Genomic DNA, 13,069 nt, shown 5'->3' with positions numbered 1-13,069 from the left:
AGCCAGAAATTGCCCTGCTTTTAGTAAGATTCATCTATCTGAATCTGCATCGAATCTAAGCTAATAGGGTTATGAAGGCTGCCCTTATAGACAGTGAAGAGAGAGACAGACACTTACTTTTGTGAAGGTTGAATTGTCCTCCAGAGCTCTGGCCATTGATTAGAGATACCTGTCTAGCTTTAACATCATGCTTAACACTTTGACAGGTACAAAGAGATGGGATAGATTTTACCCATAACAGCAGCAGCAGCTATTTGACATTTTGTTAGGGTTTTGTTGGTTTTTTTCAAATGACACAGAGTGAATTTCTCCTGAAGAGAGCTTCATTGTAATCACATTTAGAGCCTACAATTATGCCATAATTGTCTTGGTTTGAGGATTTTGGAAAACTAAATGGTTATTAACAAAATTGTGGCAGCAAGACTGGAACTAATGGCATGCTACCAGACAGATCAGAGATACTGAAAAAAAAAAAAAATCTCATAGTGAGTTTATTGGATAATAACAAAATTTGCCAATCACAAAGCCATGGTGTGGTGTATTTCATAATAAGCTTATTGTAATGAATTAATTTGCATAAAATACACAAGATTTTAGCACAGAATCTTATTTATTCAAGCATTTGAATTTTTTGCCTAGGAATATATACAGACTCATAGAAACTACTATGATAATCATGAATGTAATTTTAAAACAGGCTTGCCTGGCTTAAGAGGAATCAGTGGACTGCATGGTTTACCAGGCACTAAGGGCTTGCCAGGATCACCAGGTAAGTAAGACTCTTATCCTGCCTGTTTGTAGGCACAACATTATGTTGGCTGCAAGTTTGGTTGGTGAGATCTTTGCAATGTGACTTTAACTGTGTCATCCAAAGCCCAATGTGGAATTTGCTTCATTATTGTGGGCTCTGGCAAGCAACTTCATACACTACGTGCTGCCACACAGATGGATTAGAACACAGCCTCAAATCATTCTTTCCTCTTATCAAGTTAAAGCCTCAAGGCCTTTTTTTCCCATTATGAGCCATTTTTCCAATAAGCCATTACAGACTCATGTATTTAGTAAATCCACATGCTCTACACATGTACGTTAGCATGCTGATACCTTGCTACATGCGGAAACATTTCAGCTTTCATCTTAATTTTGAACAACTCCGCAACAGGTCCAGATGGCTACGGCTCTGCCGGTTTCCCAGGTGCAGTGGGTGACAAAGGGGAAGCGGGAGAGCCAAGCAGAGTGGAAGGCAGCCGAGGACCTCCGGGTCAGAAGGGAGACAGAGGTGTTCCAGGTTTGTATTCCAGAGAATGGGATCTACTTATTATTTGTTTCAGCTGTGGATGTTATAGACGTCACAAAATGCAGTATAGTGTAGACAGTTGTACAGGAGAGCACTGCATGTGGGGAAGGTCGCTGTTTGGATTTAGTGCTGCAGCTCAGCCAGTCCTTGCTCAGAAACAGTGGTGTGCATTGCCCAATGCTGGACATGCCAGCCCCTCCAGCACTGGAGTCCTTCCCCGTGGTAGCAGCATCTTGTAGCACCCACTGAGCTCAGCACGCTGCAAATGCCAGAGGCTGCTCTCAGCCATCAGCTCCCAAAATATTTTTAATGAGGCTCCACTTACACAAAGGCTATGGCTTTTCTTTCTTTTTTTGTTGCAAATCTGTCAGTGTTTACTTATCTTCTGAAACCCTCACTGTCCATCAATGTGTGATTGTCCCTCTGATCCCTCCTGGGCTCTATTCCCTTGCACAGCACTTTACTCGCCTAGTGCAACGTGAGCACTCAGCCTTCTGGCTCAAACCCACCTTGCTGTAGCGGGCTGTGCTTATCTCAGTATGGCTCACCACCAGTTCTTCCTCCATCAAGGACCCACCAGACTGATGATATGGATGAATCAACTAATTACAGAGTTGTTTTTAAAAAGTTTTCCAACGTTTTGGCTCCGAAAGAATTAAGGACCAGCATAGATATAAAACCTTACTGCCTTTGCCTACTTGGTTTAATGGCTCATTCCTATTCTTTTATGGTACGCTTTGTCGTTACCAACGTGCTGTGCCATCTCAAGCACCATTCAGAGATTTATTATCAAGCCCTGGAAGAAACAACTATTTCACTTATCTTATTCACGTTTGTTTGTCAGAATTAAATATTTTTCTTTAAATTAATTAATAAAAGGGAGCTTGTGGCTTCCTGGCAAGTTGAATCTACTTAAAAGAATAATCTGTCATCGGTGGGCCGGATTTTTGGCCATTTAACACTTCTCATCTGTAGAGAACTCCCTGGATTCAAACTTTTGGTTTTAACTGACCCCAAAAAACCCTGTCTGTAACTCCTGACTCCGCAGGATACAGAATAACAAAGCTGCTTTCTTGTCTACTCCAATATACCTAGGATATTTTGAGTACTTTCTATCTTGAAATAATATTTTACCTGGCAGACACAAGATTATTAGCATTGCACGCAGTGAGATGTAATTAGTTTTCCAGAGAGCTTTGGCACAGAACTAGTATTTGGTTCTTTTAAGAAAAACCTCCACATCATCTGCAAAAATGAAATGAAAATCAGTGGGAACTGCAGGTGTTTTCCATTTTGAAAATCCGGTTCTTTATCCTTAGTCTAAGGTGAGTCCTTACAATTGCAATTGTGCATTTTCCTTGCAATACTGATTATTTCTTCTCTTCCTTTCAGGAGTCCAAGGACCCTTTGGCATTCCTGGGCAGGAGGGATTTCCAGGGCCTCCTGGGATTTCAAATATATCAGGATATCCTGGTGATAAAGGCTCCCCAGGTCTAGACGGAGTGCCAGGTAATTCATGCCTTGTTCCCCTCAGACAACGATAAAAGATAAAGTACAAGGCTGTGCCCTCAGACAACAATAGAATATTAAGTACCGGGTTAGCAACAGCAGTCACTGTTATTTCTGTCTTGACTCAGTAAAATATCCCTATTAAATGCAACACTAAAGTGCATGAATAATTGTTGGACAGAACTAATGGTACATGAGATAATAGGGACACACCTCTTGAAAGCAAAAGGCAGTTCCTCCAGGTTGTCCTGATGGAAGGGTTTGATTTTCATGCAAATAACAGATTTAATGATCCAGAATTCTCTTAGCAACTTTCAGGAGCATTATGCTAATTTACTACTTTAAGATCCGAGGTCTGTGGCAGACTTGCAAGTCTACGGAATATTTTCTTAATTGTTTACAAAATCTGTCTATGTGAAATTACCATGCAAACTAAGTTACATTGGGAAGCATTAGCTCCTCTCTCTAAAAGTCCATGCTATGACCCTGCCTCTCCCACACATATGAAAAAGCCACTCTGCATCTCTCTGTATTTAGAGGCTGATATACCTGTTGTTTAGTGGACTGCACAATCATTTCAAACTGTAGTGCCACTGTGAAGAGCTTGTAGCAAAAGTTGCAGGTGTCCCACTATCATCTTTATATGATGCATGGAAATTTTTATGTAAATTCGGCAAAAACTTGCAACAGGCAAACCAGCTGAAAACCAATACCTAAGTTTCTAAATGGAAAGAGAACATTAGTTGGCCTAACGCTGCATACTGATTCCCACTCCTCAGGTAGTCATCGGATTAAAAAATAAAAACAGAAGCAGTCAGGAGAGTGGGAACAGGAACACCATCTCCCAGCCAAAATGGTGAGACAGGCATGGCTCACTCTTACTTTGCCACATGCATCTTGAAGTGATCCAACTTCAACAGGCAGTACGAGAGATGCCCCACTCAAAACCCTAGTTAGTAAGTCCCTCTCTCCTTGGAAACAAGGTCCAAATGTCATCTTAGGCAGCAGAGGTAACTGAAGAGAAACCTGCCAGGTTTAGCTTCAGGTAATATGTAATTCTGGAAAAAGAAGCTGTTCCCACAATTCCCAAGACAGCATGAAGTAGTTATTTGTATCCAGATGTTCAACTGAAGCACTAAGATACACGGAACAGCAAGTCCTTGGCTTATTTACCACCTGGCACCGAGTCAGGTACTTGCTGCTTTCTGATTTCTCTCTAGTTACTTGGAGAGTTCAGGATGAAGCAGGGAGGCACCTAGTGAAGCGGGGCATTTGCTGGGGAAGGAATAGCTCATTGAAGGCTGTGTCTCAGCAGGCATCCCACTTCTGCTGAAATCTTGCTTGAGATGACACTGTGCTTTGTGGGAGCTTCACGCTCTAATTCCTCTGCCACCACAGCAGAAGGGTATGCCAGCCTGAGAGCAAGAGTGCTGAGCAAGTGCTAAGCTAATGCTTAGCTCCCCACTTAAATTAAGGAAATAAAACCTGATGGGATACAATCAGATAGTACTGTTATTTTCCCCTGTTCCCAGGTCTTGAGTATAAACAGATTACCTGTATGTGCTCTAAACAGGCTATCCAGGACTACAGGGGCAGCCTGGAATACCAGCTCCACCAGGAAGCAAAGGAGAAAGCGGACAAACAGGTGTGAGTGGACAAATTGGCCCAAAAGGAAGTAGAGGTGATCCTGGAGCAGCAGGGAGACCTGGCGTTCCTGGGTACCCAGGACCAAAGGGTAAGGATGGGAAACGCTGACCTTGGCTGGGGGCAGGGGAACCTCCTATGCTACAGCACCTTTAATAACATGACGTTTGCACTCACTTGAGCTGTGTTGAAATGCAATAATGCCACCTGTCATTTTACATTAAAGGTCGTAAGGGTGAACAAGGTGTCATCGGCTTTATGGGCGGAGTAGGATTTCCAGGTGATTTGGGACCTATCGGACCCAAGGGGGATAGAGGAGTAACTGGTGAGTAAGTGCAGTCAGATGCATGACTCCTTTCTAAACTACTCATTTTGCAGCTCCACAGAGCTGATATAACTGGCCCTGCTTTGAGCAGAAGGTTAGGCTAGATCACCTCTGGAGTCTTCTCCAACTGCATGACTCTGTGTGACCCCTGGCAAATTCCAGAGGACAGATGCCTGAATTTAATACGGGTAGTCAACTTTTTGCCTTTATTAATTTATTTTGCATGAGGTGCCAACTCCAAAATCAGAGCCACTTTCAGGGTTAAAAAAAAAAGAAGAATTCCTGATCTAAACTAATCCTCCAGAGCAGACATACTGGATATTTAGAAATATCTTTAAAATCCTTCACTCCATCTATACCGTCATGTATTTGTGTCTCCCGAAGCCCACCAAAAGATGGTGCTGCACCTCAGAGAGCTGTTGGCTGTTTGGGGGGGTACTTCCCAGCTTCCTGTGTCATAAATGAGGGAGCAGTAGCATCGCTCATCTCCTCCTGCTTATCTGTGTGCTGTCTAAGAGAAGACAAGCCCCATACTCACACACATTCCCCAAATATAATAAATATAGCTGCTCTACGCAAGGTGGTGAGTTGCAGACCACAGTTCCTCTCTCTCATGCAGCCAAGTAACAGCAACATATCTGTGGATGAAAGCACATTAAGGAAAATACAGGGTTTGGGGTTTTTTTTAATCCAACTATCTCATCTTGCTTCTAATCACAGGCTTTCAGGGCCCTCCAGGCTCTCCTGGGCTGCCCCCTCTTCCTCCAAGGCTGGTTGCTGAGCAAGGTTCACCAGGTCCCCGTGGAAATATAGGACCTCAAGGTAGCCCAGGAGATATGGGACCTCAGGGTCCACCAGGCGATCCAGGTAGGAATTGAACGCTCAGAGTGAAAGCTTGGTTCCCCTTAGCAGAGTGAGGCCACCAGAGCACTGCTTTGGCTCTCTTCTGCTTTAAATTCTCTAAGTCAGAAAGGAGAGTCAAATTTTGGTCTTTCAAAGCTAAGGCTTGGCTTTCCTCCTCCTCCCAGCATTCAGAACATGAGCAACACAGGAGAAAACTTTGACAACACTCACATAGCCAAAGGCAACATTAGATATGGATCTCGCTTAAATCAAGACTGAACGTCTTTGGTGGAAATGTGCACATCCTTGTGGGCGTGCTATCAACCCAGAGAACGTAGTGTTAGTGATGTGTGGACCCGATGCAGCACACCTCATCAGAGATGTGTGGTGGTAGCAAGAGTGAAAGATTCATGTAGTCTCACTCCCAGCAACCTTCTCCAGTGAAGTCAGTGCTCTTTGCCTCAGCAAGAACAATAGGATCTTGCCTTTAGTGTAAATCGGTAAACCGGGCAGATAGGACCAAACATATGCAAGTAGAGCACATGTTAACAAAGTGGGTAGCATGTTGATATCCTGCAGCCACTGTGCTTATAACTGTTGTTGTTGGAAGGTTTCAGAGGCTCACCTGGAGAGCCAGGATTCCAGGGCAGGGGTGGCATTCCAGCTCCTCCCGGCTCCAGAGGTGAACAAGGAGCAACAGGGTTTCAGGGTCCAGTGGGATTTGAAGGTAAGAGATGTCACACAGTACTTCTTCCCTCTTTCCCATTTCACTGCCAGAAATTGTTCTGTGGTTACTGCATCACTGGATGGGGAGGAGGGGAGGAGAGAGGGAGTTTCTGTCTTCACAGCTTCTTCACAAGGGACAACTAACTAACTTTTTAACAGAGTTACCTTAAAGCAATATTTTCCGAATAAGTTTTGATAGATGTAGATGTCAGTCCACTCGTGAGTGAGTTTGTTTTGATCTGACTGTATTTTTAGATTGGTTGTCTCTTAAGTATTTCAGCCTAGTGCTTTACTAACAGTTACATTCATGGAGATGAATGGTTGGGTAGGTGATATTTGGATAGATGGTGTTTAAAGGAACATATTTGTAAAATAAATACCTGTGTCCTTATCCAATCAAAGAGCAGAAAGATTACTATCTTAATTAGCTAAGTACACAGAGAAAAAGGTATTTTCAGAGCATAGTTTTAACTGTATGAAGCAAATGCAAGCAATTAAAAAAGCCATTGGTTAATCTTGGACTAAAAAACAGTTTTAAAGGAAAAATATACTTATCTATATTGTACAAAGTATGCTCAAATTCATCAGAACTTTATATGTGACTTTCCCTGGCTCTGACAGCGATCATCTTAGAAACCAGGGAGCCTGATCCAGCACCGATCTACTTACAAAGCAACTGCTGTAATCCTAGGACTACAGCTCTTTTAACAGGAACTTACCGTAAGAAGAGGCATCATGCAATTAAGCTTTGTTCGTCAGCAGCTTAGCTGGAATATCAGCTAGCATCAGACCATTTGTGGGAGAACCAACTAAGTTGTATTTTCTTTTCCCCCGCTCTTCTAAGGTCAGCCAGGCCGCCCTGGTAGCCCCGGGCTGCCGGGCATGCCGGGTCGCAGTGTTAGCATGGGCTACCTGTTGGTGAAGCACAGCCAGTCCGATCAAGAGCCAATGTGCCCAGTTGGCATGAACAAACTCTGGAGTGGATACAGCCTACTGTACTTTGAAGGACAAGAGAAAGCACACAACCAGGATCTAGGTACGTGCAGGTATTGCTGGCAGTAGCCTCAGTTCCATCTCTCTGGCTGAAAAGAACGAACAAAAAACAAACAAAAAAACAAACAAACAAACAAACAAACAAAAAACTTGGAGAAAGCTGGGACTTCAGCAGACAGGCTTAGGAAACACCAAAATGAGAAGATAAAAACTCTATGTCTGCATAGAGTGCCCCTGAGAAAGCTCCTGCAAGTCATTAGTGTTGTTCAAGGGGACCCGTAAAGCCAGCTAAACATTCTGGACGGCAGGGTGTTACTGGCACATACTTGGGAAAGAGTAGGAAACTGAAAACGTGCATTGTCTTCTGTGAGAATAATTGCCATCATTTCTTTTTTATCTTCTTTTTTAACAGGGCTGGCTGGTTCATGTTTGGCTCGTTTTAGTACTATGCCATTCCTCTACTGTAACCCTGGGGACATTTGTTATTATGCAAGTCGAAATGATAAATCCTACTGGCTCTCAACTACAGCACCTCTTCCAATGATGCCTGTGGCAGAAGACGACATTAGGCCATATATCAGTCGCTGCTCAGTTTGTGAGGCCCCAGCTGTGGCAATTGCTGTCCATAGCCAAGAAGCTTCTATTCCTCACTGCCCTGAAGGCTGGCGCAGTTTGTGGATTGGATATTCCTTCCTTATGGTATTTGTTCTCCAGTGTCACATTTTGTGTGGCACTGGGTTTTAAGTTCGAGTCTTAGACACTAGGAAGGCTGCTCTGGTTTAGATCCAGCAACACCAAAACCATGCATCATACTGGGGAACCAGGGAACTACAAAACTAGTTTCTAGGAAGCAGAAGAGGAGAAACAAAATTTCTGTGAATTGCAGAGAAAACTACCTCCTGTCAGGCTAGCATCTGGAGTTCGTCCTTTATGTACAAAATAGTGCTTTTGTGCAGAACGCAGGGACAGCTGTGGATTAGCAAATAAAATTGCACTGAGGTGCAACAGTAGCCTACAAAGCATTTTCACAGCTAAAGCTTGGGAGTTACTTATGTACATCACTATTAAGAAGCTGATTTGGAGGGGAAAAAAACCCAGAACTTTTCCCCTTCTTTTGGAAACTTAATCATTGATGTTTGGTTAAAGATTTAGAAGCGAAAGTCTCTCACCTAGTCTGGAAAGAGAGACAGCCTCCTGTTGTTTTCAACATTAAACTTCAGTGTTTTATCTCTAATGGCAACAAAAGCTGAGCTGTATATCCCATGGCTTATAGGATCTCTTAGGTATTGCAACCTTATAATTAGGAAATGGGATGTTACAGAAAAGCTTAGCGTTAGGTGCGCAGTGGAAGACCTACTGAAGGGCCTGACCTGCTTTTCTTACAAGACTGTACAGAGGGATCATGTAAGCACTGGAGGGCCTAACATGGTAAAGAGCAGCTAGAATGTGTTAGTGAATGATCTGACAGATGCTCATTTTTCTGACTTGCTTGATGTGCACGAGAGTCAAAACCTGCAACAGTATGCCCATGTTGTTAACTCATGAAAGACTGGACTGAGTGCTGAAGTAAACAAGGTTGAGAACAAAAAATAAGATTTCTCTGGCAGAAAATGTCATAGAAGAACAATAGTCAATCCTACCTGCAAACCATTTGTTTGTCAAAAGCCAAAACCTTAAATTGTTCACAAAATAAAGGGAAATCTGATCTTTTTCATTTAGTTACAGAAAAAAAAAAATCTTTTTGAGAGGGCAGGTCAAATTTTTGACCAGTCCTATGGTTGACCTTTCTTTTGCTTCTATAAAAAGCCCTGATACCAATCTCATAGTTACTTCACAAGAATTCCAAGGATTAATTAAATGTTTGCAAAGCCCTGTGTAAACACTGAGCATTGTTAAGAGCAAATTTGTCACCTTAGCAAGAACCTTTTGCCAGGACAAAGTCTGCCAGCACCAAGGAACACACAGTGAGAAGAGTTCACATTTTCCCAGCTAGCGTTTGGAGCAAATGAAGTGTTTGGTGTACAGGTTTTTGCTTCTCAGGCGACTGTGGAAGAAGTACAGCACACTTGTGGTTATCTCAGAGTACATATTGTTTCACTTCCTTGGCTTAAATTTGTCACCTCCTTCCCCTGAGTAAGGTACAGTCATGAAGGGAGTCATCATGGACTCCTGCCCAAACAGCCGTAGAAGTCAGTCAGCTTTCATGTAGCAAGGGCACTCCGCTATCATGCATCCTATAAAGGCAGAGTGGCGTAAGCGTTGCAGAAGGACAAAAGGCCGTGGCCAGTACAAGAAGAGATATTACAGGCATAGAGCTGGAGCTTGCACACTGAGCGTAGGAATGCCAGGGCTCGTCCTGAGGTTGTCAAGCGGGTCTGCTCCCAAGCCAGGGCTCAAATAGCGTGTGCAGTTCTTACTAACTGCTTTCCAGCTCCAACTGCAAAGGCCTCAAAGCTATAACAGTTTACGCTGCTTCTTACCAACTTTGTTCTTGCAGAGGGATGCTAGGATGGTTTTGCTCCTGAACTTCATAGCTTACCGAATCTTGCAAATCTGTAAGACAACTGGTAGGCCACAGCTTTGGGTGGGACGTTTTGGGGGGAGGGAGCTGTTGTTTTGGGTTGTGTTTTTTTTTTTTTTTTTTTTAAAACCACTATCTAAACCTCAGCACCATGTAACACCAGCCAGAGATCAGAGTCCTTTACTGTGTTAAAAGGTGGCCACTTCTGTTACTCATTTATACGAACACAGTGGGCCTCTCGCAGCATAAACCAAGCCAGTTACAGCTTGCACTTCTATAGTATGGTGTTTATTAAAACATAGGCAGGCAAACACCTTGGATGGGCTCAGATTTCTCCCTACGTTTACAAAACTATTTAGCAACTTTATTTTCCAGCTGCTTTCTTCTATATTGCAAATTCCTTAGTTTTTAACAAAAAATTAAACAGCTTCACTTAAAAATGCAGCTGTACAGCTCTTAAAGGGACAGAGGAAATGCCTGTTTCAATAGCAATGCCTTTGACAGAAGAAGAGCAACATTCAGTTTGTTACCACAGCATGTGTCAAAGGTAACAGTTGAGTGATGTAAAGATGCCTGATTTTGGTGTAATTTGCTGTCAAAGAATATGCCATCAAGGGAACTAGTTATTTGTATAGAAGCTAGTTTTTTGTCCCGCAGTGCTCCTTATGTGCAATGCAGAGTAAGATGGGCTTTATAATGAAGGAAATGCAAGTTAGCTATATGGTGAAAAGTTCCTTGCAGTGAGGGTAATCAAACAGAGGAAGAGATTGCCCAGAGAGGCTGTGGAAACTCCATCCTTAGAGGTATTAACAACTCGACAGTGCCCTGGAGCAACCAAGGGAAACCTTGGAGTCAGCCCTGCTTTGAGCAAGGGACTGGCTGACGTGACCTCCAGTGGGCCCTTCCCATGATTTACCGATGATTTACCAATTCTAAGACTTCCAACAGTGAAAATAACTATAGAAAAGATGTTTGTCAGAAGATTTGAAAGTGGCATCAACATACAAGCTAGCTCCTTTGTATAGCTAAAGCATAGCCAAACCCTTAAGCCTTACATAGTTGCAGGATTAGCGACACTGTGCTCTGGAGATAAGAACTGGAGCAATTCTAGTGGTTTTTCTCTTTTCCCACGTGTAAGTTTTTGACAGCATTGCCTGAGGTTGTGCTCTGAACGCTGCCCTCCTTGTCTCGTTTAGCACACTGCTGCTGGTGATGAAGGTGGAGGACAGTCACTGGTTTCTCCTGGGAGCTGCCTGGAAGATTTCAGAGCGACTCCTTTCATCGAATGCAACGGCGCGCGAGGAACCTGTCACTACTTTGCAAATAAATACAGCTTCTGGCTCACGACAATCGACCAGCCCTTCCAAAGCAAGCCCTCGGCAGATACACTCAAGGCAGGACTCATCCGAAGCCATATCAGCAGATGTCAAGTCTGTATGAAAAATTTATAGACGTCTTTCACAGTATAAAGAACCTGCTTATTATGTGGTTCTTATACAGTGAAACCTTCCATGGTGGTTAGACATTTGAATAAATCACGTTGGTGCTTTTTTAACTTATTACCTCAAAAGCTGAATGGAAAATTAATTTTTAAGTGTGTCTGTAAAAGCAAATTCAGTGTAACACAAATTAAGGCTAACACACAGATCTAGTGCTGTGTTTTCCTACTATACAGTATACATACATTTTTTGCTAGTCTAACATTATGTCATTTGCCAAATGATACAAATACTCGCAGCTTTGAAACACCAAAAAAACTTCAATAATTAATTGTTACCTTGGTCAGATACCCACTACATTTACTTTAAGAGAATATATATATCTTTTCTATTTACTGCATTTGTCACAACAGTAAACGCTAACAGCTGCAGTTCCATAAATTAACACAAGGTGCAAAGTACTGAAAATACACTGAAAAGTGCTTATGTCCAGCATTGAAGCCTAACTTTGATTTTAGTACTTTATGCTTGGGCATTTCCAATGCACCCAAAACAATCATCTTTTGATTGTATTCGGTTTTTTTCAAGCCTCACCATGCTTTAGCACTTAACCACCAGCAACAGCAGAGAAGCCCACAGGCCTCCCAAAAATAGCAACCACAAAATGCAACTCTTCCTGTTTTGATTAGGAGACTATATGAGGAAGATGAGCATTTTATTTTACAAGCTTGATGATTTTTTTCTAGACGTACCCCAGGCCAAAGGATCGTTACAGAGGTCCCTGGCTCCACTGTCTCGTGGACATTCATCTGTGTCGCACTGCCCACGCAGCAGCGGCACCGAGTGGCGCTGTGCATTGCAGCTTTTCCCCTCTGAAACCAAGCCACATATCGCGACCAGATTTTAACCGCGTACTGTTGGAGCAGCTGTTGCACATGGGGTAGGCTTTGCAGGCGAGCGGATTGCTCGATGCCACGTGACCTGCAAACGCAGACCTGCCAGTTGTCTGAAGGCACGCTGTCCTGGCAGCCGGGGACACGTGGCAATGGGATGGCCACCACCCCAGCTTGCACACATCCATCCTTGCAAAAGCAAATGGGAAGGAAGCACGGCATTTATCTGGCGCCATCTTTTCGCACAGAGACGCAGGTTATTGCATGCCAGGCTTGATAAATGGCCAGAGTGGCTAGCTCGCTCCTTCTGTAGAAAGAAGCAATTTGGCCCAAGTTGTCTGTCACCACTGCGGGGGGGGGGATCAGCTGCAAATTTCCTATTCGCATAGTCTGATTGTATACCTGAATGCTTAAAACTGAAATCAAAGAGGCTTTTATAGCAATGACTGTTGATTTTTCAACAGTTCACCTCACTCCTGCTTCAGGTGCTTCTTGGCTCTTGTAATTACATTCCATCCTCACTGTATCATAAATAAAACCTGTTTTTTTTCTACACCTCTATTTGTTGATGGTTTCCATTTTGTAAACAGTGTTTCTCTATGCAATGCGTAGGGACTGCTCTGTCGCATTACTTTGTTTGCGCCTAAGGAATTAGGAAAGCGCTACCAGAAAGCTCCTTCCACTGCAATTCAGACTCTTCAACCAGGAACACACTTGCTTATTTCATGGCACTTATTTAAGAAGATCCAAGAGGGAAGCTGTTTTTCTAAAATTGCTTGTTTAAGCTGAACTACTGAAATAGTATTTCATCTGTTGCTAGGATGATCAACTTCAGCCAATAAATTGCGATGTTGCAGATTAAAGCAACATAGTATTCAT

General features: G+C 43.0%; 1 protein-coding gene across 2 annotated transcripts in view; it reads left to right on the top strand.

The window, feature by feature from the left end:
- Nucleotides 1–12,751, top strand: part of COL4A2 (collagen type IV alpha 2 chain) — a 145,609-nt gene extending 132,858 nt beyond the window's left edge. For both annotated transcript variants that reach the window (XM_087758279.1, XM_087758278.1), the window contains exons 39-48: nt 698–769; nt 1,163–1,288; nt 2,690–2,806; nt 4,380–4,541; nt 4,677–4,775; nt 5,496–5,642; nt 6,229–6,345; nt 7,189–7,380; nt 7,750–8,036; nt 11,055–12,751. In XM_087758279.1, the coding sequence (XP_087614405.1) occupies nt 698–769; nt 1,163–1,288; nt 2,690–2,806; nt 4,380–4,541; nt 4,677–4,775; nt 5,496–5,642; nt 6,229–6,345; nt 7,189–7,380; nt 7,750–8,036; nt 11,055–11,309 (1,574 nt within the window). In that variant the 3' untranslated portion in view covers nt 11,310–12,751. The remainder of the gene's footprint in view (nt 1–697; nt 770–1,162; nt 1,289–2,689; nt 2,807–4,379; nt 4,542–4,676; nt 4,776–5,495; nt 5,643–6,228; nt 6,346–7,188; nt 7,381–7,749; nt 8,037–11,054) is intronic.
- Nucleotides 12,752–13,069: the final 318 nt, after the last annotated feature.

Source organism: Nipponia nippon, unplaced genomic scaffold (genome assembly GCF_047370975.1).
Source record: "Nipponia nippon isolate SJK-2023a ecotype South Korea unplaced genomic scaffold, ASM4737097v1 scaffold_2, whole genome shotgun sequence".
NCBI lineage: Eukaryota > Metazoa > Chordata > Aves > Pelecaniformes > Threskiornithidae > Nipponia > Nipponia nippon.
Note: the sequence above shows the minus strand (reverse complement) of the source record. Positions and strands in the feature narration are given on the sequence as shown.